The 25,307-nt window shown below is 43.7% G+C and overlaps 1 protein-coding gene across 1 annotated transcript in view; it reads left to right on the top strand.

Annotated features, from left to right (window-relative positions):
- Positions 1 to 25,307, top strand: part of MAD1L1 (mitotic arrest deficient 1 like 1) — a 346,571-nt gene that overhangs the window by 217,504 nt on the left and 103,760 nt on the right. Inside the window, exon 16 of the mRNA XM_083872211.1 lies at positions 7,659 to 7,866. Within this exon, the coding sequence (XP_083728337.1) occupies positions 7,659 to 7,866 (208 nt within the window). The remainder of the gene's footprint in view (positions 1 to 7,658; positions 7,867 to 25,307) is intronic.

Below are 25,307 nucleotides of genomic sequence, written 5' to 3' on the forward strand. Positions count from 1 at the left end.
GAAAGATCTTCCTGTTTTGTGGAAGAAGTAGCAGGTGTTGTACTAAGAACTGGCTAAGATAAGGAGGGAAAAGTTGCCCAAGTGAATTTCTGCTGCCAGGTTTCAGTGTTGTGTGTGTGCAGATGTGCACAAAAAAAAATGTTGGAGAGAGAAAAAGGGTAGGGAAGTGGCATGAGACCTGGTGGGAACAAATGAGCCTTTTCCCAACATCCAGCACCTTCTGTTTCTGATGTGAAGCATGCACATACTGGCAAAGCTACAAGGAGCAGGTGGTGGTTGTTGCTTATTTGTTAGTTTGCTTTGTCTCATCTTTGCAATCCATTTTTGTTACACGCAGCTCCTGTTCCACAGGCTTTAAAGATCCCTTGGTGTGGTTATCTTGTGTGACAGAGGGAGCTGGGGCGGGCGAGCGTGCTGTGCTTTGTGCACTGGCTACAGAGGGAATTCTTTGGGATGCAGTTTACTTTGGGTATTACTCTAATCACTTTAACAAGCCTGAGCAAAGAAACAAAGAACAAAACCAAGAAACAGAATTTCCATTAAAATGGCATTTCCTGAGGTAGGATTAAGCTTTCTGAGGCTGCCTGTGCTGGGTACAGAAATGTCTCCAACAGCCTTTTGTACGAGAGTTGAGTAACCAATTTTATTTTTTTTTAAGCTGTTAAAATAAAATTTAGGTAGATCAGGAGAAGCTGCTCACCTGAATGGCCAGGCATACTCTAGTTATTAAGCTACTACAGCAAGAGCTGTAGTTGTTGGGGACCTTCCATGTGCCTTTCAGGTGATAAATTCCAATTTTGCCTTCCTGCTGTTTTTTTGTTCTCATCTTTGAGTGAAATTTCCGATGGGTATTGATGCAGGACTAACAGCAGACAATTCTTGACATAAATGCTGAGCCATTAACTGTAAGCTGAAGATAAACATGTTCAAATACAACTTCTAATGATATGTGACTTGTCTGCTTTCATAACTCAGTGGAAGCAATGGGGTATTCATTAGCTTTGTGTGCAAAGCCTGCATGCCTGTGTTTACCCACAAATACCATGTTTGCAGTGAAGCCAGACATCATTCCAGAAACCCCAAGCCTTGGGAAAGGCGTGCTTGGAGGATCCATGGTTAGGAGGAGGAACTGAATCCCAAGCATAAACCTGCAGGTCCCCAAAAGCAGTGTCAGCTCTTCTAGCATCAGGAACCTGGATTTTGTGAGAATCCAGTATCTGAGCATGACACAGTGAAAGACCAGCCAGAAACCTTGAGTAACATTTTGTCACATTTGGCCCTATCTTTGGGCGATTCAGGATGTGCCATCTCTGTTTTAGTACAGGATTTACCAAAGTGTACCACCAGGCTGAGCCAGCAGTGAGGTACTGTCTTCTGCTCAAGAGTTCAGAAGTTCAGTTTTGGACATTGACAACCTGCATATACCCAATTACCTGCTGTGTGTTAGTGTTTACAATCTAAGCTACTCTTTTGCCTGCAAGTGATAGTAAATGGAAGCAAGAGCATTCCCTGGCCAGTTGGATGCTTTTCAAACACGTCTCTTCCACCATCCCCCCAACTGATGCTTTATGTTTTATATCTGTACGTAAGAAACTTTCCCATCTGTCTCCTACAGCTAGATGCAGTCTTTATTCCAACTATTCTTCCAAGGTAACTCCTGACCCATTTAAAGCTGATATAATCTACTAAGCTCCTTAAATCGTTTCTATTTAAGTTCTCCAGTACTGAATAACGTGTCCCCAGTCCAGAAACCTTGGAGATTTCTCTCTTAAGAAGCCAGCATGGGAAGAAATTCCTCAGCTCAGGAGGCAGCAGTGTTTGGGTGGCTCTCACCGTGCACAAGAGCCTTGTGAGGAGGAAATGGTCCTTTCCTTGAAGAGTTTCCAAGCACCAGCCTTTTCTCAGCAGGGCCAAGCACAAGCTGTTGTGTTGCCAGCCAGCAGTGATTAAGCTCAGCTGTCCATATGCTCCACCAGAATTTATTGTGCTGCTCAGAAATCACAATCTTTTAAGGCTGATAGATACCAAGACTGAAAAGATGAGGTACTAAAGTGCATGTCACCCCCGTCCACGGGTTTTGATGATTTTTCTTGCCAAAGCATTAAACAGAAGGAGCCAGCTGAAAATTCTTCACAGTGCCTGTTCACACTGTATCCTGACAGTCATTGCCTTTTTTTGGGATGTATGGACTTCTTTAATTTCATTAGTGATGTTAGATAAACATATTCACACCCATGGAGACTATTCCCTTTGCTACCAGCTCTACCTTCTGATCAGAAATACCTGCAGCACATGAATAGACCTTAAATGGAGTTGTTAAGTACTGAACGTTTCATTAAATGTAAAGTGGTCCACATGGTTTTATGTACTTTATTCTTACGTGTGCATCTGTGAAAGTTGAGTGGAGTAGAGAGAAAAGCTTTTATAGCTCCTGGAGAAAGACATCCCTGAATTGGGACTGCAGTTTTCAAACAACCAGGAGGAGAGATGCCAAAATAAGTTCATCCCTCTTCAAGGTGCTGTCACTGGCAGCTTTCATTGTTCTTCTAAACAACTCCTCTTCTAAAGGAAAAGTTTCTGTTTTTCAGAGATTAAAGCAGTCCTGTCTTCATTCATTGCTTTGGCACTTGACTGATTCTTCCCTAATGGGCAGATTACTTAGGAAGTTTTTGAGCTGTAATTTCAACACGTAGACCAACGTGCTGACTGTTTGACAATAATATAGTTTTAAAAAATGACACGTAGCATCAGCAAAATTATCTCCCTGGGGTGGTTTTTCTTCAAGCTGGAAGATGGAAGTGAAAGGGGAGGCAGCAGCATCTGACTTGAGCTTGTACCTCAGTTCTAGATGACAAATTGGCCCTGTTGCAAATTCTTTTTTTCCATAGTCTTTTGTCAGAAAGTTTATTGATAGCCAGAGTCTTACTAAATAGTTCTGCCAGAGTGTGCTTGGAACATACTGCCTTGAGCCAATATTTGTGTGTGGCATCTGCAGCGTTTGTCACACATAGTGACTCCACAATTGGGACAGCAGCAATGGGGTGGTGCATGAGAGAGTTTTCCTTGTGGATACCCTGGGGTGTATGTCTGTAAGGCTGAGGATAATGCATCAAAATAACATTATTTCACAAATTGTGGATCGTATTAACACATGGAATCAACAAATCATCTCCATAAAATGTCCAGTGCCCTTCTGAGAGCCAAAAAAAAATATGGGTTTGCTGCCTTAAGCACCAAATCAACTAGTTAACATCTCACTTTCCAGGAATGAGTAATTCACTTTTTTAAGTGCCAGCTAGGTTTGGTTGCAATCAATCAAGGTATTTATTGCTTCCTCCTAAATTGAAGCTCTCTCTACATTTTTCTGACAAATCTGAATTACTTGTTTAGTGTTATCCCTGAAGAGAAGAATCAATGGACGCCAGCAGTTCTCTCTAGTCCAAGTCATTTACTCTTCAGAATCTCTACAATTTCTGGTTTTTAAGGTATTGGGGAAGACAGGGGTAAAGAAGGGATGCTGCTGAGAAACTGGCAGTAATGTGTTATTGCTGCTCTCTGAGACAGTGGCCATGATGTGCTGATGAGCAAAACAAGGTACCAAGTTACTGCTGAATGAGCTGGGGTGGGATGGCTTTCCAACAGAGCCCAAATGTCCCAAATTTCCGTATAAAGGCACCATGAGCTTATGTGGATTTGGTCAAACCTCACATTCAGGCCAAGTTTCCAAACCTGCAGCACGATTTTCACGCTTCTTGGAGAAACCAGGGATACATTACCCTTTGTTACAAGATGCTTTTTAACTCTGCTAAGCAATGCCTCCTTGCATGTGTTTGCTCAGCACAGAAGCAGCATCTGGAGCTGTGCCTGGGCAGCTGTTTGGGGAGTCCCAGCTCCTGTTCAAGGAACATGGCTGTCTCTTCTGTGCCTGCCTTTCAAATGCCACTGTTTGGTTTTCCTCTTCAGTCACCCAAGATTAGAAATGATTTTCTAAATGGGAAAATCTGTTTTAGGTCTTCTCTCCCAGTGCCTGAAACAATTCTCCAGGCTTCTGCTGCATAACTGAAAGAACAAAATTATAATCAGTAAGACTAATTTATTGTAGGTGGAAGTGCAGTTGACAGAGAAAAACAGCAATTTACATTTTCCAGAACGAAAGGGATTTCAGGAGGATGTTGTTTGCTTTCTTCAGTCCCTGGTTTCCTATCAGCATCAGGGTTTCATGTCTATCAAATGCTAGTGAGATTTTAATGCTGCTTTTCTGTCTCTTATTTGAGACAGAAAAATATGGAACAGTTTTCCAGCCATGGGTCTTCATAGAGCCAACCCTAAACCACTCATTTTCACAACACAAAGTCATCTTCAACCTTCAGAAATTTGGGAAAAACACTCCAAACGTCCCAAGCTGTGATGCTGTTTTGACTTTCTATCTTACCTACACATGAGACCCATCCCTTTCATCAGACACTGCCTCTGGTCTGCACCGTTTCCGTGGAAAGCTTCCTGCATTTATTTGAAACTCCAGAGAGTGCCAGTAAATTTCCTGGAGACTCCAATGACGCTCTGCTTGGTATGACTGTGAGGTGGCAGCATGGTCTGGTGGTGAGGAGGAGCAGCTCTGAGGATGTGTTTTCTTTTCTGCCATGCTGCTGAGGAACCTGGAACCAGAGACTGCATCTTTCCATACCTGCACTCCCCTCACACAGTGCATCTTCAGGCTTTGTTGTTTGCTTTTTGGGCTTTAATTGGTAGTTTCCTGTGGGGTTTGTACAGGACTTGGCATGCTGGGATCCCTGTCTCACTTGGTTTCTTTTAGGCATTGCTGTAATATAAACCAGCTGCACTAATATTTTAGCTGTAGGGAGAAATGTACTGGTTTGATGTGTGCTGTGTAGAAGAAAGAGAAAGCTACTGCCCCTAGCCCAAAAATGTGAGTAGCATAGCAAATATGTTAGTGATCTCCCAGAAATGTTAAATGAGATGGATTCTGCCACTGCCTTCGTCGCTCTCTGGGCTTTTAAGAGATGCTCTTGTCTCAGTGAAGCTTCAGACTGATGTGCTGAGGAGAGCTGGTGAACCCTGAAAATAAGGCTGAGCCCTGGTGATGAGTTTTAGAGCAAGATTTTTCAAGGGGGTGTATTATGAAAGGAGAGGAAAAATGGTCTGAAAGACCTGTAAGAGCCAAAGCACTGCAGCTTCATGGCAGGGCTTTATGGAAAGGCCAGATAGATGATGGAAAAGGGTAAATAACCCACAGAATAAACAGATTGGTGCAGTGTGGGTTTCAGCAGCCCTAGCAGGGAGGTAGCAGCAGTTTCCAGGTGTGCAAGGCTTTCCTCACACAGGGATCCTGCTGCTGTGTCTGCAGCAGTGATGATCCCTGCACTGGAGCTGGAATGGTGCTGGCAGCCAGGATGAGGAGCTGTGAGTTCTGCCTGACCTTGACAAGGGAAACAGGGCCAGAGCCCTCCCCAGCTGGTCAGATGCACCAGCAGCTGCCCAAGGAGAACTGGGGCTCCACAGCTGACACTGGAGCATCTTCCTGCCAGCCAGAGTAAGCCATGTTGCAAACTTTGGAGTTGAATCTCTTCCCTTGAAAGACAAACACGAGAGTGAGGAGTGCCCTGACCTGTCTGGAGGAGTCCTGAAGTGCAAATAGCAGGAGAAGGTAACAAGCTGAGTGCAAAAGCAGGTTTGTAAATGCCAGTGTGTGTTGGGGAAAATATATCTAATGAGCTGGTGTTGCAGCTGTCTTCCTTCTTCTGCTTGACATCTCCAAGATGCTGCTTCTGTCCTTCAGGTCTCAACTGAATTTCTCTTGATCAAGGCTGATGGTGGGATTATTTCTTCTTTTGGTCTGAGTTACCTGATCAGCAATTAGGGGAGGTTTGTCTCAGCCTGGCTGTGGAAATGGGGTCACAGATCCCTGTTGCTGTGGGGCTGCAGGGCAGTGCTGACCTCCCAGGTGTTCCCGAGGTCACTGAAGTGAGGCTTGGGCAGTAGGAGAACGTGCGTCACCTGTTGAGTGTGTGGCCAAGGGTTGGGAGACCATCTACCCTGAATGTGGGGAGTGCAAACAGCTGGGAAGGGTACCCAAGGTTTCCATGCCTGGGTCTTCCCAGCTCCCTGAAGTGAGCTCTTGGACCAGGGCAGACCTCTGGGAGTTCCTCCCACCCCTTCTTGGCCTGGGACATGCACATGTATCTCCTTTCTTTGTAACTGCACTGTGGGACAGTGACTCTCTCCTACCCACATGCACAGCTGTGCTCAAACTGGTTTCTCATGAGGAATCACCACACCCCTCTTTTTTGTTCCTCTGGGAAGAAAATCCCAGAACAGCATCTTTGACCACAGTGATAGAAACTGCTATTTTGTGAAGGCCCACAAATCTGTCCATGCTCTCCAGCACTCTTCCAGCAACCAGAGATGCTGGAAGGTTCTCACACCCTGCCCTGGCATGGCCCAGTTACAGAGCTGTTGTCCTTCAATTTGTCAAACCCATTTTTGATGCTGTTTTGTGTCTGTTTTCAGGCTCTGGGGCAGTGAGTTTCTGCAGTTCACTGCCTGATGAGTCTAGTCACAGTATTTGACTAGAGAGTATTTTCAATAAAAGGTGTTTGGGAGTGGGATCTTCTGGGGTCTCTTACCAGCAATGCAGGATGAAGTCTCTCAGTCTCTGCTCTGGTTTGCATGGAAAAAAACCCCACATAAAGTTCTATCACGTCTTAAATGGAAATGAAATGATAAAATTGGGATAATACCTACCTCATGCTGCTCTTGAGGGTTAATTAATGTTTACGAAATCACTTTAGGTCCTGAGATTTTAATTGAAGGAAAAATATTACCATATAAAATAGCTTTTTATGCAGGCACTGCTATAGGGTTTCAGCTGGGCAGAGTGCCGTGGCAGCCAGCATTAGCACATGTTTTACTACATTTATGGTTGTGAGGCTTCCTGTAGTTTATATGAAAATTGTCTCTCTGAAATCACAAATGAAACATCAGTGTTTTCCTCTCGCTTTGAAAGAATATTAATTTGCCATCTTAGGGCTTGACTGACTATTTAGACTGCTGTAAATACAATTCTCCTTTGAGAAAAAAAGAATGGAATATCAGTTCCCTTGCTTGGGACAAGCTGATAGAACTTGCTAATGACTCCACCTTTGGATGCCATGGATGTTGCTGGCTCATATGAGCAATAAATCAGGCTGGCACTGCGTGTCCTGCTGTAGTTTAAGGGTGTGTTTGGGTGTTCATTATAATCTCCTGCTATCAAGAGATTTTAAATACAGCTATAAAATTTCATTTCTGGAGTTAAATTTGACTGTGGAAGTATCAGCCAGGGAACAAGTTCTGTTAAGTGGGGTGTTCCTGTGGGTTTTTTTCTGGTTTGGTTATTTTTTGTTTGTTTGTTGTTTCTTTGCCTTGTTTCAGGGTTTTTTTAAAGATGGAGTAGCAAGACAAGGAGAAACAACACAGGGTTTGGCTGCCTTCAGCTGTTGGAATAAAAACCTTGTCACTGCATAAATGTCACCTTATTTTCTGCTGTAACTTTTTTTTTTTTTTTTTTTTTTTTCACTGAGTGGTACAGGCTGGGTGGACTTGGAGGTTGGATTGGTTACTCAGTGTGCTTTTGTTTTGTTTTTTTTTCTGCCACCCAGGGTGACTACGACCCCAGCAGAACCAAAGTTGTCCATTTGAGCATGAACCCGATGAGTTTGGCCAAGCAGCAGCGCAAGGAGGAGCAGCAGCAGCTGCAGGAGGAGTGTGAAAGGCTGAGGGAACTCGTGAGGGTGCTCAAAGAAGGCGGCTCCATCTCTGGGAATCTGGAAGGAATTGGGGGTTTTCAGTCCCCACAAGAAGTTGCAGGTAGGCTGCTGGCTTCTGGTCTTGGGGATGCATTTATTCATCCGTGCTGCCAGAGGAGCTGAGTGCAGCAGCAGATGGAGGCATTGCAGACAGCGTGCTTGATGGAGTGGTTGTATGGAAAATGAAAACAGCTGGGTTGGTGCAGGAGAGAGTGAATGTGTGGTGGCAGTGTGGTAAAGGGTGGGTGGTAAAGCTAAATAATAATAATTCATATCATTTGTTCATGATGAATGAAATACCAATACAACAGCCTTCATAGGCTGGTGCTGCTGGCAGAGTGAAAGGAAATATTTCCTTCCTTTCAGGGCTGGTTTAGCCCTTGAGGTAGTACAGACAGCAGGAAATAACTTTCATAGCTGCAGGGAAGCAAGTGGTTGGAATCTTTTCAGACCTAGCTTAAAACAAATTAATATTGTTTATCAGTGTATATGTGCCCCATTAATCACAGCTACATTCAATACTCCATGAAAGCAAAGTACATCTTTCACTGAGCTAAATACGTTTCACAGAATCTGTGGCACTCGAGTACAGTCTGTCTTCCTTTCACATACCTGAGTGAGACTTTTTAGTACAGTAACCCCAAAAATCAACACCTCCAGACATGGCTCTCAGACTCTGAAAATCAAGGTAAGGATATCAAAGCCTAACCCAGCATCTGTAACACTGCGAGGGACCAGGCAGAATCAAGTTATGCTGAAGGGCCCAGGAGAAGTTGCTGCTGTAACTCTCATAGCCTCAAAACAATTTGTTAGAGAATAAAAAAAATGAAAGTGAACTGAAGGTCTGTGTGGAGCAAAGCTGTGTGTTCCAACTGCACGTACATGGTCAGTGTCTGGAGGTCAGGCACCTCCCTCAGATGAGACTGAGAGAGCAGAGCTTTTCCCAAAGGTCACAAGTGCTGAAAACTTCAGACCCACAAAAGGACAGAGCCCTGCTTTAAAGAAAATGCACAGAAGAAAACATCTTTCTCTGTTATGAAACTGAAATTCTCAGAAAGCAGCTTGTCTGTTTTCCCATCACTCAAACAATGGCACTGTATTACTGCTGCAAATGTGTTTGTTCCATCATCTCAGAGTGGATTATGGTACTATACAGCCTTAAAAATATGATGGTGAAATGTGCAGATGGGGTGGTTTATAAAGTGAAGAGCTCACTGCATGTTACAAGTAAGTGACAGTTTTGTCACTCCTGTTAGTGGATGCTCTAACAGATGCATAAGCATGAAACACTTGGCAAACATTAAAAAAAACCATTGTCTGTAGGAGCTTCCAGGCTCAGACCCCCAGTGAGCAGTTCTTGGGGATAGTTCTTGCATTGCAATTTGAATTTGAAATGCTCTGGGTTTTAGGGGTTTAAATTGCAGTGATGCTGCTGCTCAGTGCCCTTGTCTGTCCCTATGCCCCCAGTACAGGCACATCTGATGCTGCAGGTCCAGGGGGCTGACAGTGCCCAGGGAGGGCAGGGGCTGCAGAGAGGGGAGGTCAGCCCGTGTCTCTGTCACTGATGAATGAACCTCTGGGGTATCATCTGCAGTAATTAGACCATCTCTTCTGGGGGAATGTGCTCCTCACGTGTGCCTCCTGTGATGTGTTAGAATTATTATTCTGCTGCCTCTCCACACAGCTGGTTTTAGCTGTTTGTGAGGTGCCTCTGTGCTGGGATGTTACCAGGTTTGTTGTTAGCTCAGAAGGGATGCATTTTTAAAGCTGTTTCCTCTTCTGCCTTTGATTCCAACAGGAAAACAAACAGCTCACTGGGTTTCAGGGTATTTCCAGCCTCACACATGTGATGCTTTTTTTTTTCCTTTTACCCTAGTCTCAAGCTACATCATTCTGACTTCTGGTGACCATCTCAGATGAAAGAGAGCATCAGGTTCAGAACTTAGAAGGGTGGGAAGTACTTCAGTGTCATTTACCAAAGTCACAGGAGGGCTCTTTGGATTCTCAGAGTGCCTATAAGTGCATCTGGATCTGGTTCTTGTAAACAAAATGGGAAAAAGCTGTTGAAGAATGGCATAGCCCTGTGGATGTCTCTCTTTTGAGGACAGGGTGAAGGTATAGGAAGCCAGGCTATGTGGAAAGATCTTGGCCATTTTTTCTTGTATTTCATGTGCTTGAGTACATCACTGTCATGCACAGGGCACATTGCCATAAACACACCTAAACTCTCATTTCTGCTGTGGGAGCATTCAGCAGCATGGTCAGAGAACGGGGACTGCAAATGTTGGGATGTGAAGAGATGCTGAGGGTGTTACTGTGCTGACCACAAGGATTATTCTGAGCTGGCTTTAAATTAGCCAGGTGAATGCCAGATTTGGCCTCCTTGCTGGAGCAGGGAGAGCTCCTGGTGGGTTTGGGGACAGCTGATCAAGTGTGCTGTGCAAGCTGCATCCATTTCTGCATTGACTCCATCCTGCATCCGCAGTGTGGATGCAGCAGCTGTTCAGCAGAGGCTCAACAACATGGATTCGTGTGGCTGGAAAACTCTCCCTCTGGATAAGACATGGACGATCCAGCTTGTGCTGTTTTCTTAGCTCTGCCCACAGGAACAGCTGCCACATGCCTTCTGCTTCAGTGTATTTTCAAGGTGTGAAGTGGGGAGCGTGTGCAGAAACTCCCTCTGCTTTGTTTGTCACTGTCCAATTGGCTACCCCAGGGAGGGAGGTTGGTTGTGCATGATAAGGGAGCGGATTTCTGTGAGTTCTGTGAAGCTGTTTCTGTGCAAAATAACAAGAATTGGTGTTTTTCTTTTACCCCTTTCTGTCAGCTGCAGTCCCCATCTGTCTGTTTATCCAGCTCACTTGTGTGACACATGCAAGAGGCAAATTCAGTTCTCTGAGCTTTTGAGGTGGGAGGTCCCTGGTGTCAGAGTAGAATGGAATGAAAAGAGAGCAAGCACAGAGTAGGAAGAGTGTGGATAAAAGCTGGGAGGACAACAGAGGTCATATGTAAGTTTGCATTTTGCCTTTAGACAGATAGAGGTAAATGTGAGATTTTATTGTCCTGTTTTGCCATATAACCTGACTGGCTGCTTGGCGAGGTGAGGGATTTTGAGTGGCCTCCAGCCAGCCAGGCTTGATGCATTCAGCAAGCTTATGTGGTATGCAACAGCTATGCTTATGGTTCACAGAATTATAATTATACCAACCAAAAAAAGGCATTAAGGACAATGATGTTGATGGTTTTGATAATAATGTATTTGCCATTGTTAAATCCCTTCATTGGACTGGAGTGCAGCACATTTCTTCTGATCGTATTTCCGACTCCTGCGTAGGTAATAAGAAAATTATTACTGTGGACGTTAAAGCTCATTAAATGTGACTCTATTAAAAATCAAGGTTATGCTGGACTTTAAATCTCTTTGAGCATAACCACTGGAGGCTGCAGCACAGCCTGGCAACTTGCCACGTGGTTCAGTGGCCCTTTCCTCTCATTTATGCTGTAATAGTCCCTGTTCAGATGGGGACCTATGGAGAGCTATAACCACATCCTGTCCTTTTCCAAAATGCAGATTGGCAGTGCAGGCTGGTGGGGTGTTAAGGGGGGCAGGGCTGTGGCACCACACTCAGGGTGTGGGCTGGAGCTCTGTGAGTGTTGTGTTCTCCTGCTGGGCTGTGTAAGAGCTGGGAGCACCAAGGTCAGACAGCCATCTGGGGAGAGGCTCCACGTCCTCCTGCCTCAGAAATGGGGATGCAGATTGTGACAGCTTTGGAAAGGTGGCACAGGGCATTGCTGCACAGATCTGAAATCTGTTCCAGTTCTGCATTTCCCTTTCCCATGCTCTTCACACCTTCCCTCCACTGCCCCTTCTGTATTTCAGTCTGCATATTCTACTTTTTTTTTTTTCCCATCTCCATAGCTTTTCCTATTTTTTCCCCATTTCTCTCCAGGCCATTTGTTTAGATCTTTTTTTTTATTATTTTTTCCTGTGGGGTCCTGCTAGACCTCTTGATTCCTGGCACTGCTAGAGATGGATTTGGGTCTTAGTTGCAAGCAAATTGTAGATGGCAGCTAATGGGGAGCTGAGAGAAGTAATGACTTGTAACAAAGCATAGGTAGAAATGAGAGAGAATGGTTCAAGCGCTTCTTTTCTCCATTTGTGTTCCTATCTTAAAGGTAACGTCTCTGAAGGTAGGAATGGATGATCCATGGAAGCTGGTTCCTGACTAAAAGAATGCAGTAATGCGAATTTTCCATGAGCTCTCATGATTTATTGCTATCCTGTAGCTACACCGGAGTGTTCCCTTCTTCATGCAGCTTCTCCCTGTGAGAAAGAGGAAAAGTGCTTTTAATATTCTTTCTGGTGAGAGAGAGGCTGGCACCCCTATCAGGAAGGAAGATGGAGAAATCAACTCTGATTTCAACCATCTAGGGAGAACTTTGGAACTATTTTCCTGCACATAATCCCACCAAAAAGAAAAGCTATTGATCCATCTCAATGGTTTCAGTGTCCTTTTCCCCTTGCTAGGAAAAAGGTGGGAAAAGGGGGTCCTTGATGAAGGACTGGGGAATCTCACTCTGAGGCAGGTGTTTGGCCCTAACACAGATGCTACACCTGGCATTCAGCAGGGGCTGTTCCCAGTATCACAGCCATGCCAGGGCCTTGTAAAATGTATTTAATTGGATTTAAATTGGGTAATGAATTAATATTAAAATAATGTAATCTTGTTGAAGTGACACACCAGAGACGGTAAAATTTGTCACTGTCCCAGTGTGCTTGTGCTTCTGATGAATGTGTTTCTGAGTACAGGAGGTGACAAAAAAGGAGCAGATGGAATTTAGAAGTTGCCATTCTCCATCCACAGTTGGCTGAGGTGTTGGTGCTTGGAAGCTTTGGTGCTTCCTGCCATCTGTGTAGGGAATGCACACATGATGAGGACTGCACCTGTGAGTGACACCCGAGTCCACCTGATGGAGGATTCCTCCCTGACCTCAGCTGCTGCTGGGTGCACATATGGAATTGCAGCCTCCATTTCTCACTCCATGCCAGTGGCTCCCACATCCCTCTGGTTAAATGGGCTTGGGCCAGGTGAGTGCACAGAGGGCAGTCTCCTTCAGTCTCATCCTGTCTCTTCCTGAGGCACAGCAAGGATTCATTAGGTGACCCTTCTGTCACTTATGTTTAACCTGCTGGTTCCCCTTCACTTGTACTGAAGGAACTCCCTTTGTTCTAAAGAGTCACAAAGGTCCAGGACATTTGCTGCCATCAAATGTTAAGGGACTTCAGTTAAAAGCAGGATGTTAGCCTTTGTGCCCTGCCTGTATCTCAGTAAATTGCTTTCTGCATATCCCAATTTCATCTGAAGTTAATAAAGAGCTTGACTTTGCCTCCGGTGCTTTGCTGTGCACTGATGAAGGTCTGTCCTCTTTCACTCCAGAGATGGCCACATATCCTTCATGGGGGAAGAAATCATCCCCTACTGCTACCTGCATCAGAGATGTTGCATAGTATTGGTGTGCAAACCACAAATGATACAGAAAGCAGCACAAGGGATGAGAATTATTAGCAGCAGTCTTGACCCACTGGGAGCTGCCTGCCCTCCTGTGCTGACTCCACAGCCTCCGTGGGGCAATCTCTCCAGCTCTCAGCTAATTCTTGTTATTATTGTTTTTATGGTGCTATTTTCTCTCCTGCAAGATGTTTAGATCAATCTGGGACCTGAATTGTATATTAAGACTGGGAATAAGCTGATAGTTTAAATAGAACTTCCTTTGATTCCCTTCATTATTATCCTATTATCCATATCCCTTTGTCTCAGCCCAGCACTGGAGATAGCCAGGTGCTGTTGCTAAATATACCTATTTTCATAAAAAACTTCAGCAGAGTTGTGATCTCCTGTATTTCATGTTGACAGGGTTACAGTGGTCAGGGGAGAGTCCCTAAATGGTGTCAATGGATTTGGGCAGTGCAGCCATAAGGGGAAGATACCTTCAAGCTTTTGTGTGTCCTGATTCAGCAACAGTGCCTTTGATGGTAAACATTCTGCACTGCTGAAGTCACTGCAGGCACCTATAAAGGTCCTGCCTTGAATGAAAGTCCAGTATCTCAAGAGAGCTGGAAGAAATGTTTTCTGATCTTTAAAAAAAAAAAAAAAAAAAAAAAAAAAAACAACAAAAAAAAACCACAAAAAAAACTAAACCAACCAACCAACCAACCAAACAAACAAAAAAACCCCAAAAAAACCCCACCTGCTTTAATCATATATAGTATTCATCATCCAGAAAGATTCCCAAGGTTTTTCGTTGGGTTTGGTTTTTTTTGGGGTTTTTTTTTGAGATAATACAGATAGGAAGTCCTGCAGCACTGAGGATATTGCAAACAGTGTGCCCTGCCTGTGGCAAGTTGCCACGAGTCTGTTGAACAACCAGAGACTTGCCCTGAGCTTGATGTAATCTGTGTGCTGCGAGAGGGCCAAAGGTTGCTGACCCAACAAACCCCCAAGGATGCCTGAAGCCTGCAGCTTCTTGTGAAACTGGGGTGGGAGGTGCCACTGAGACATTGCTGGAACTTTCAGGCTCTCTCTGCTGTCCAGGGAGCGAGCCAGAGGTTTGTAATAAATTCTGTAAAGTAGTTCTGTTGTAGCTGGCGAATGTGTAAAACTTGGTGTCAGTCAAAGGTTACTATCCAGACTATACTTAGCCTTCACAAAGAGCAAAAAAAGCTGCAAGATTTCTTCCTGCCCTCCTTTTCTACCAATTTCATATGTGAAGTTCTTGGAGAACTCAATATTTCTGTTTTTCTAAGAGGCAGCCTGTGAACCTACATAATACTTCCATACAGCTCCAGCAAGTCCTACAAGGGCTTTTTTTTAAAGCATCTTCTACCCTCCTGCCAGGCACTGTGCAGAAATGGATTACAAAATATTTAGTAGAAATAGAAGCTTTGTTCCATAAAAAATAAAACCATTTCTGGAAAGAAAAAATAGCAAAATAAGTTGTGAGACAGAAAGAAATGGAAAAGAAAATAAAAATGTGTATGTGATGAGAAGCACCAAATTTAAACACAACTGTGACAACGTCTGCAATGGCTTCTGTAGCAATATGAGGAAGGGGCTCCCAAGGGGATTCTCTGGGCTTATTGATCCTGACTTGAGTCTGGGTGTAATGGAAATGAGTAGCACTGCAAGAAAATATAGCTGAGGAGAAGGCTGCTGGTTCCCTGGGCAAATGCATTTTCCTTACTCAGTCCTGACACAGTAAAGCTGTGGTACATCTGGGGAGAAGGGGCTGCCTTTGCTGAGGTAAGTGGGAAGGTTAGAGGTAGCTAAAGCCATTACAGATGGGCAGAGAGCAAGGTTAGAGGTGACTTCAGAGAGCAGATAAATCAAGAGAAAATGTGTAGAGAAACCTGGGCTGACAAGGAGTATTCTGTCTCCTTCTGTATGCGACTGTGAAGAAAAAACTGGTAATAGAAACAGCACTTTTAAGCCTGATTACTTGGGATTCCAGTTCCCAGTCCACCAGTAGCTGAGTGAAATACAAAGTGAGCATGTGGGAGAGTTGTTCTCACTACCAGAAGTAACCCCTATAAGTAGCTGTGCTCCTTCATTTCTACTCAGGGACATTCAGAGCCTTTGCAAGGAGAAAAATCAATGAGCTACAGAAGGATCCAAAATCCTTCTCTCTGTGTTTTAACTCCTTCCCACCCCCACAATCCTTGTAAAACACCACCAATTTTGTCCTGTACAGAAACTGCCACATAAATAGTAACACCCTTTGTGGCCACAGTTCTTCTACATCCCTCAGGTTCTTCTGCTGATGGTTTCTTTGTCAACCAGAGGCAAGCCTCTTGAGCTTTGTTGTTGGCAAACTTTGTCATTTGTGTTTTCCTGCCTGGGATACTTGAGTCGAGCTTGGTTGTGGCCTCCTTGGTGGCTGGGATGCTCCTGCTAGATCTCTCCAGCCCTGAAGGGGAGGAAATGCAGTGTTATCTGCAGCTGCCCTTTGGCTCCTGCAGAGCTGTACTGGGAGCTGCCTCTGACAGCACTTTGCATCATGGAGCAGCTTTTGATTAGGCCTGATGTGCCACAAGGCCTCTGGATGTACACAATTGAAAATGCTCTTTCATTCATCAGCAGGATTGAGAAGAAAGGCTTGTGCTGATGTCTCAAATTCAGGCCGACACGATTTCCCTGACATCAGAAAAACCAGCCTGGCAGCGCAGCGGAGCGCTCCGGCAGCGCCGAGCCTCAGATCTCTGCTCTGCATCTTGTCAGTGCATTGTTTCTCCTGGAAATTAAAGCCTGATGCCTCTCTGAGCCAGTAGATTGGTAGAAATCCAGTGGAAGAACTTTGCAAGGGGTGTCAAGGACACTGGGAAGTCTTAAAAAGCCTTGTGCAAGGTGAGCGTCCCCTTGGTTGGGTTTGTTTATTGGATTCAGGAAAGATTACAGGAATGGGAAAATACTGAACTTAATTACCCTTTCCCTCCATACTATCCAAGATGGTTTTCCTGTTGTGATCAGGTCATATTAGGAAAAAAATGACTGAGTTTGCTGGTTTACTTTCTAGTCCTCATATCAATTTGCAGTCAACTATATGTGACCAGGAGCTGACACCTGACTGTCTTCACAGGATAAATCAGGGCTCCTTAACCCTGAATCCCAGATGAGGTGGGGTGAATGTGTGGAGACTGAGAAATAAAGTTTGTCTCCTTGTACCACATTTTAAAGGGGCAATGTGCAATAAAATTTGGAAGTCAAAGGACAACCTTTGGCATGGACTGTTTTTCTGGCTCATCTCCCTGTCTGTGAGAAGCTGTTTTGTCTGAGAAATACTGTTGTGCAGTTGAATTTCCAGTTTGTCTTTTCACTTATGCTGATTATTTAGGAGCTGTAAATGAAGTAAAATAAGGTTCAATATTTTAGAGCAGCGGCAGTATTTAAGAAGTTTATGTTTGATGAGTAAGTTGATGACATTGCATTATGTGAATTTGATGTGCAAAGTTGTCACTAGAGTGTAAACACAGTGACAGCAGGACCAGCAATTCCCAGCCTAATCAAGTAAGCAGAGTCACACATTCTTTGAGCTATAGAGTAATAGAGACTGATTTACATATTAAAATGAGAGAAGCTACACGGATCCAACAATTAAGTTGATATTTTAATTGCCTAAAAGTCAGGAAATTCAAAGTTATGTTGCCTACATCAGTTAATTTGTCACCCACATCTATTTGTGGTATTTTCAATGACTTTATTTGGTACAAAACCAATGTGGATTTAAATACATTAAATGTTAGCTGTGGATAAAAGGAGAGCTTTGGATTTGCTGGTTTAGAAAGCAGACTAAGAGAACTGAGGATTCAATTCTTGGTCTGTTTAAAAGTAGTACAAACGAATTTCAGGTAATTTCTTTCTTAATATTCTAGTAGGCATGTTGGGAAGGAGGGAGAGGGAGCTATATTCAAATGCAATGAAAAAAATTCTCATTGATCTCAATAGACCTTGAATTGTATCCTTAACTTCTTGTTTTCTTTGTAAGGAATAAGCTTTATTTAATTGCAAATTCACACAAATGCACTAGTAGCACTAAGAATTACATCAATATATGGATTCTGTCCTTGATGTTTATGCTGGTTTCACAGGGCTGATCTTGCATTCAGATAAGCTCTCACTATACAGCTCCCTTATCTCCCCATGCTGATGTTCTGATATATGAATGCTTGTTCCCTGTGCTCACAAAAAGCTATTCACATGCCGAGTCTGACGATTTTTTTTTATAATCCTTCTTTGAATTAGCCTACAAAAAGAATGTGTTTGAAAAGGTTAACTAATGGATACATTTTTCTCCCTGATGAGGAAAAGAAAAATGGTGAAGTGCTGAAAAATGGTCAAGCAGAGTTTTGATCACGCTTTTCTAATCAAATACATTCTAGGTAGTGAACAAGTAGGAGAAACGTTAATCCATAGTGGATTTATTTGGAATGGAGAACATCTATTTGGAAAGCAATCAACATACAAAAGCAGACACTTGTAATTACTTTGCTGTCTTAATCATGGCACTGACATCAGTACCACGATGTGGTAGAGTTGTGATATCATTTAGAGTGTGGTGCTGACATAAGGATGTCAGCAGGAAGGGAGAAAAGCCTGTCTTAGCATCTTCACTCCTATCGACCTGGCTTGCTAACACCCAGGTATTAGGTCAGTAAGTAGATGCAGTGCTCTCTGTGCTGCTGGTGTGGTTTTGTTCCAGGGAAGCAAAGGCATTGTTAAATCATAGCAAGTCCTAAAATGCAGGAAACTCATTTCTGCCCATCAGGGATTTCTGAGCATCTGGGAGCAGCCAGCCCATTCCTTACAGTAAACTAAAGCTACCAGGTATGGTTTGTGTGTCACAGCACTGATGCATCTTCCCTCACTATTGCAATTGTTCCCATGTTTTCTCCATTTCAGTGCCAGCTTGTCTGGCATCTCCACTTAGAGAGCAAGTCAATCCAGCTTCCATTAGGGAACAGCATATTCATCCTTACAATACAACCAGCTCCAGCTCAATGGATGAAAATCAAACAGATGAAAAGCTGAAGATGAGATGAGATTCGCAAATTGCCTTTTCACTCTCTGGCTCTCTGAGTGTGTTTCTGTCTCTGTTGAATAGAAGAGTCTCGATGGGTCCTGTTGGAGGACTGTGGCACGGTGGGTTGTTGGGAGGGTATGCAATGGTGTAAAGTTACCTTCTGCCATGATCAGACACCCTCATAGGTGTGCAGCAAAAGTACCTAAATTAAATAGATCAGAGGGTTCTGTAAGGAAGGGCCGGAGGCAGCAGCAGCAGCAGCACCTTTGCTGGAGACTGCGGATGTGTCATCAGAAATCTCTCCGCTGGTGGCATCAAAGCGACCGTGCAGATCTGAGAGATTCAGCAAAGCCTTTCTGAATAGGCTGGTAATGACGCCGGCGTGTGATTCCCCTTTTAGACTGCCATGCTGCCATGCCTTCCCTGAAATGAGGCAGGATTCAGGCAAGGGGAAGTTTCTGTCTCGTTTTAGAAGAGCGATAAAAATAAATCCCGAGTTAGAGCCGGTGATGCTGGAGTCGCGTAGCAGATGTGGGCTAAAGGCGTTCCCATCCTCAGCCACCATGGGGAGGAACTCCAGGTCAGGTTCTTTCCACGATCAGTCCCTTCCTCCCTACGTGGGCAGGGTGCTGATGCATTTGCAAGCTCCCTGCAGAACGTGTTTGGACTCCCATGGTGCTACAAGGAGTAGCAGAGATTACTCTTCGCTCCCATTTCAAAGCACTTCTTTCTCCTCCAGGATCCTTCACGTTTTACAGTGAAAAAACCCCAGGAAAGAGGAGGGGAGCATTACCCTGTGCTTTTATTCCAGAGTCTCTAGGAAATTTTTTGGTGAAGAGGGAACTTTTGAGCAGAATGTTCCCACATATGCAAAGGTTTCATCTGCAAGGTGATGTCCTAAGCCAAATGGAGAGGCTGCTTGCAGCACTTGGGAACAGATTTAAAGCTAATGGGATCTTAGTTATGCCTCAGGTAGCTCAGAGTCCTCAGCTGCTAACCCCAACAGAAATAAATAAGGATAAAAATTAGAACCAGGCATATCACACCTCCTGCAGCATGTTGAACACTGCTGTTCTCCTCTGTCAAAGCTGGAGTGAGCCAGGCTCTTCCATACAACCAGGGCAAATAAGCAATTAGCAAGAGGTACAGAAATAGTGTTTAGGAAGGTATAAAGTTGCTCTGAGAGCTATTAAACAGTTCTCCTTGTTTTGCTCATTGTTTAGAGTGGGAATGTTTGACACTTAACAAAAGCTGACTAATGCTTTGGGGTTTTTTTTAACTTTTAATGATCAAAATTCAGGGGGGGCTGACTGTGACAGGTGGGAAAAAGAACTGCCATCTACATGAAGCTCTTTTTAATTAGAAAGCCCTTTGGATGATTTAGTTTGCAGTGATTTGAGTGCGGGCTGGTTGGAATGTGTCAGTGGTACTGACCAGCAGGATGCAGTCCTGTTCTGCAGGTTCTGGTTTGCTCTTCAGGCATCAAGAAGGGAAGCTGCTCCAACAAGGAGAGTCTGTGATGAGGGAAATTATAACCAAAGCCAGCCGTGCTCACAATTTCACCATCTGCTGGGCAAGCTCTCCCTTGGATGCCAGCACTGGTGGGAGCAGGCCATAATGATGATAATATTTTCCACTTCTGTAGCACCCTCTGTCCAAAGGTCTTTGAGTATGCCAGAGATACTAATTAAGCACCCATGGGAGGTGGGCAGGAGTCTCCACAGAAGCTTTTTTTGCTTGCAGAGTCTAAAAAGATTGTGGCACTAATCTTTGGGCAGCAATTCCTTCCATCAAGCAGCTCTGGAAGAACTGAAAAGCTCTCATAGGTTGAATCAAAGCTGTATTAGGAAAGCAGTCTGGCTGACATTGACTGAGCTTATGCTCCTGAGTGATCTTGTTGGGGGAGCAGCAGAAGCTGAGTCTGCTGTGACTGGTTCAGAGTTTATTGCAGGCTAAGACTTGGAGTAGGTGTTATAACTTATGTCCAGTCCTTCACATATGGCCTTCTGAGGGAACTGTGCTCTTATGAGCAGGTGGAAATCTCAGTGCAGTACTCTACGTGAGAAAAATCATGGAATCATATTCTAGTTTGGGTTGGAAGAGACCCTTAAAGGTCATCTAGTCCAACCCCCTGCAGTAAGCAGGGTCATCTTCAAGTAGGTCAGGTTGCTCAGAGCCCTGTCCAGCCTGACCTCAAATGCTTCCAGCCACCACCTCTTTGAGCAACCTCTGCCAGTTGTAAAAAACTTCTTCCTTATATCTAGTCTGAGTCAACCCTCTTTTAGTTTAAAACCTATTGCAGAAACCCTGCTAAAAGGTCTCTCCATGTCTTTCTTATAAACCACCTTTAAGAACTAAAAGGCAGCACTAAGGTCTCCCTGGAGCTTTATTTTAGAAAACTCAGTTTTTCTTTTTCATGACCTGCATTTCCACAGACTTCAGGAAATACATGAGTAACACTGAATGGTCCATCAGGAAGGACCAAGCATGTGAAAAAGGGAAAAATTTAACCACAAATCTTTAAAGCATGATGCCACAACAGTCACAGTCCTGGATTTAAAAGTGTGTTCCCATGAAGATCCATAACATGCTCTTCAGTTGGGCTGAGTTGTCACAATGAAGCTTTTCCTTCCCCTTGATTGCAAGGCATAAAATGAAATCTCCTGATTAAGAGCAAAGATACACCTACTATCCACGATCTCTAGGAGGAAAAATACTGTTGTCAAGTATCCATTATGTGGTGTGTAAGTGTATTTGAGGCTATTAAAGACAGTTATCCTCGGAGATTTATATGTAACAGGTTAGAATGGGGGAGGGTGGGGGAACAAACCCTTGCTGTGTTTAATTATTGCTGGGTGCTGCATGCACTTTTCTCCATTATTTACTTAATCTTAAATGCCAGATGCTAAAGGGCACCAGCATCAATTAACTGCTTAATTAGACTTGCAAAGAAATCATGTAATTTAGTTATAGGCAAATAAAAACCCCAAAAACGCAGAGAACAGAAGCTCAGGGCTCTCTTTGCAATCATTTTTAAAGCTCCCTGCATACATTGTTTGCTTTCATTGCTCACTAGAAACTCTTTGGAGCACTCTCTGTGCCTCTTGCCCTGTAGGGAGCCAAATGTCTGGATGCAGCATCTCCTGCTCATTCTGAGTGGATTTAGCCACAGCTTGCTTTGTTGCTTTCCAAACTCATTTAATAGTGCTTTGGATGAAGGATTTATGTGGTGCCTCATCCTGATCCAGAGCAGAACCTGGTTCTTTCTGTACTCTGCATCCCCTCTGGTGCTTGCTCTGGGTGCCCACTCAGGGAAAGACCGTGTGCTGCCCTGTTCCTCCTAGGAGGACACATTTTTGTATTTTGCAGTGTATTTTAGTATTTTACCATGCAACCCAAAAGCACTCTAACTTTAACAAAAAAGCCCTGCTTCCCTCACCTCAAAATAATAAGCAGCCAGATACTTTTATTCCATTAGTTCCCACTCTTATGAATTAAGAGTGGAATGCATTTTGTTTTATCAAGGCAACTCTGTCTGAGTCCTTATGTTGTAAATTGTTGTTAAGAGGGTAATAATAATGCCCTGGAATTGGGTATAAGCAAAGTTTTCCTTCTGGAGAGATGCTGCTGCCCCTGTGACTCTGGTGCCACTGTTGTCACTTTGGTATCAGCAGCACTGTCACTGCACTGCCTCTGCAGCATCCCCTGTTTCACAACTTCTGTTTCTTTTTTAGTGCCTGCATGTTGGAAGCTGCTGACATATTTTTTCTCAAATGTCCTGAAACCTTTCTGAAAATAAGGTGGTGTTCAGCTTTTGAGAGCTTTGTTCTCCCTCTCTGCCTGTGCTGTCTCAACACTGCTCTTTTCCTTTCTCAAAATGTGACCCAGCCCTTACAGAGTTCCTGATTTCTTCAAAGCACTGTATAAACATTATCTAATTAAGTATATATAACATGCCCTAAAGTATTCTAAGGGAGAACTGCAGCACAGCATTGAAGTTTCCAGCCACTTGATCCAGTGTAAAATCTGATTGAATCACTAATTATTTTTTGAAATGCTGTGCCTAATGACACGTATCAAGACAGTAAGATCAGAGCTGCAGCCAGAAGCATTGGGAGAGAGGGGCTGTCAGGTAAGTTCTGTATTAGTTCTGGAGTTGGTTTGGATCTGCACACTGAGGTAATAAACAAAACAACAACAAAAAAAGAGTTGCTGCAGCATCCAGATCTTTCCTGTTTTGATGTATATAATCAGCTCTACATTTCCTGTTGAAATGTTCATTAAAATTGCAGCCCCTGTGATTATGCAGCTGCCTAATTCAAATCAATGGGGCTCCTGAAACAATTTTGGATATTTTTAAATACTGCTGTAGAACTTCCTTGTTTACAATGTTATGATTAAGTGACTTTTTTCCTAAATCATCTAAAGCATTAATAAAAATTTCTTTAGGTTTTCTATAATTTTTTTGTTTGCTTGTTGTTTTTTGGTGTGTTTTTTTTTTGTTTTTTTTTTTTTTTTCTAATCTGAGGAGCTGCAAGTCATGCAAACCTTGCTTTATGGTTTTATCTTTTACTTCTTAGTACAGAATGTCTTTTTGGATTGATAACTAAATCAGAAGCCCAATTGCACAAGTTCTTTATAATTCCTAGTAAGCCATAATTGACTTTTTTTGTCTTGGAATCACATACAAGTAAATAAAATTAATGGAGCAGCAGAATAAACCTCAGTGAGAGTCCTGTAGATGGTGAGAGGGAATGAGTGGCTGGCTGGGGTTAAACCATGACAAACAAGTCATGCTGGGCTTCCAGCTCACCAGCTTCTCAAGCAACTGTTGATAATGCTGCCAAGAAGATTATAATGTCCAAAGGGTCAAGTACTTCAATAGGTCTCATGCTGAAAGGGAGGTAATTTCAGTTTTACTGGAAAGATGCATTCAAGGTAATTTCAGCTCAGGAAATTCTGCTTTGGAATGCTTCAGAGTGATGCCAGGGCTCTTGTCAGTTTGTTTAAATGGCTTTGGGTTTATTAGCTTTTCACTTTTCTAATACCTTCCATCCCTTTTACTGTTTGTTACTGAAACCTTGGCACAATTCTGATGTGTTTAAGTTGCAGACATTACAGGGAAATATCTAAATCAAAACATTGTGGGAGAGAGACAGCATGAACAAGCAGATGTTTACAGTCTCTGACTTCTGTGGTTGAAGAAAAGCAAACACATTTCTATAAAAACTCAACGTGGTAAAAGCATTTTAGATGTCTGTAGTTACATGCCTCACCTGCTTGCAAAGGTATTTTTCTAGTTGTCTTGTGCTTTTATTACCTCTCTCCAGCTGTACTTATTAACTCCTTTGTTTAACTTCACTTGATAACGGTCCCACTGGGGCTGCAGGAGCAGGGGAAGGGGCAGAGCTGGCAGAGCTCAGGGCTGGATCTCCTGGTCACATCATTCCTTGCTGAACACATCTGCTCGTGCTGGTGCTGCCAGGTCAAGTGTGGGGGTGGCCAGATGTGAAGCCCTGCAGATGTTTTGGTGTGGCTGAGCCCAGATGGTCTGACACCAACCTGCCCGTGCTGCTGCCACTGTTACACCCCTGATGACAACAAGGGGGATGATACTGTGGAAACTGCAGGTCAGAGCTGGTCAGTGCTGGCTGGAAATTGCCAGCTGTCTGGTTATTGGGTTGAGAAATACATGAAGGCTTTAAATGAACCCTTGTTCTGTGGTGCTGGAGGAGCAGGATGCAGCCTGTAGGATTGAGAAGTGAGAATTGTTATTTAGTATCCTTTGTGTTCTTTTGGTATTCAGAACCTATTCACCTATTGCATTCACCTATGGAAAGTTGGAGGTAAATGCTTTGGATGTGGACAAGGGGAGTGAATGAGATGGAAGAGGACAGGAGAGGCCAAAGCTTTTTCTTCTTTTTACAGAGAATAGATTGAATGTGATTTGGCCACTGCACCTTAATGGGTAATCCCCACTCTGAGCCTCAGATGAAAAGAAGAAATCTATAAGGCTAGAGATAATGCAGGAGGATTTTTGCAGACTTTTCTCAGATGTAAAGTGAGCTACTGAATAGCACAGCCTTTCAGGATAACTTTTTCTTCGAGCACAGAGCTAATTCACTGATTTAGCCAAGTTGGATAAATCTGTTTCTCATTGCTTGCAAATACCACGCACACAGATCTTTTGTGTGTAACATTTTTTCCCTTTCCTCAACATACACTTTTTCTAAGACTCTCTGACCTCTTTTGGCAGAGCTGCTCATGCCAGCAGCATGGTCTCCATGGCACTTGGTGTCACTGACCTCAGTGGGAAGAGTCCACAGCAGCAGCAGTAAAACCTAAACCTAAACCTGAAGTGAATCCTTCTTGTGGGAGGCTGCAGTGCAAGAGATCAGGATTCTCTGTGCGCTTGCTCCCTGGTGTGGGGTGGATCATTGGAAACCAAGAGTCAAGGTTACCTCAGTGCTATGCTTTTTTTTCTGTACCAAAATAATCTCTTTGGTGACTAAGCATGGGAGATCTTGATGTTTTGACTGATCTTATTCCAAACAGGATAGTCCTGCACTAAGCCAGTGTTTGGTGCAGAGTTCTCAGAAGACAGAGAGATGGAAGAGTTCAAGCAATGTCTGAAAGCCAAGAGGATCTTCCCAACAAGTAAGGCAGGAAGAAGGGATGTAGAGGCTGTGCAGGGAGAATTCAAGATGAAGTTAAGAAAAGAAAAACAGTGACATTCTGGAGCAGGCTGTTCTTTGAGCCTGCTACTACAGGTGGTGTGGTGGAGCTTGCTACAATGAATGTGCTGGCCTCTTGGGATTCCCAAAGTGCTCTGCAAACTTCACAGCAACAGGAAATCTGCACAGGATTGCTTCATCCACCACCAACAGGCATCCATGGCTAGTGTGAAGTACAGCAACTGCTTAGTGC

This window comes from Zosterops lateralis (assembly GCF_965231275.1).
Source record: "Zosterops lateralis genome assembly, chromosome: 15".
NCBI classification, from domain to species: domain Eukaryota; kingdom Metazoa; phylum Chordata; class Aves; order Passeriformes; family Zosteropidae; genus Zosterops; species Zosterops lateralis.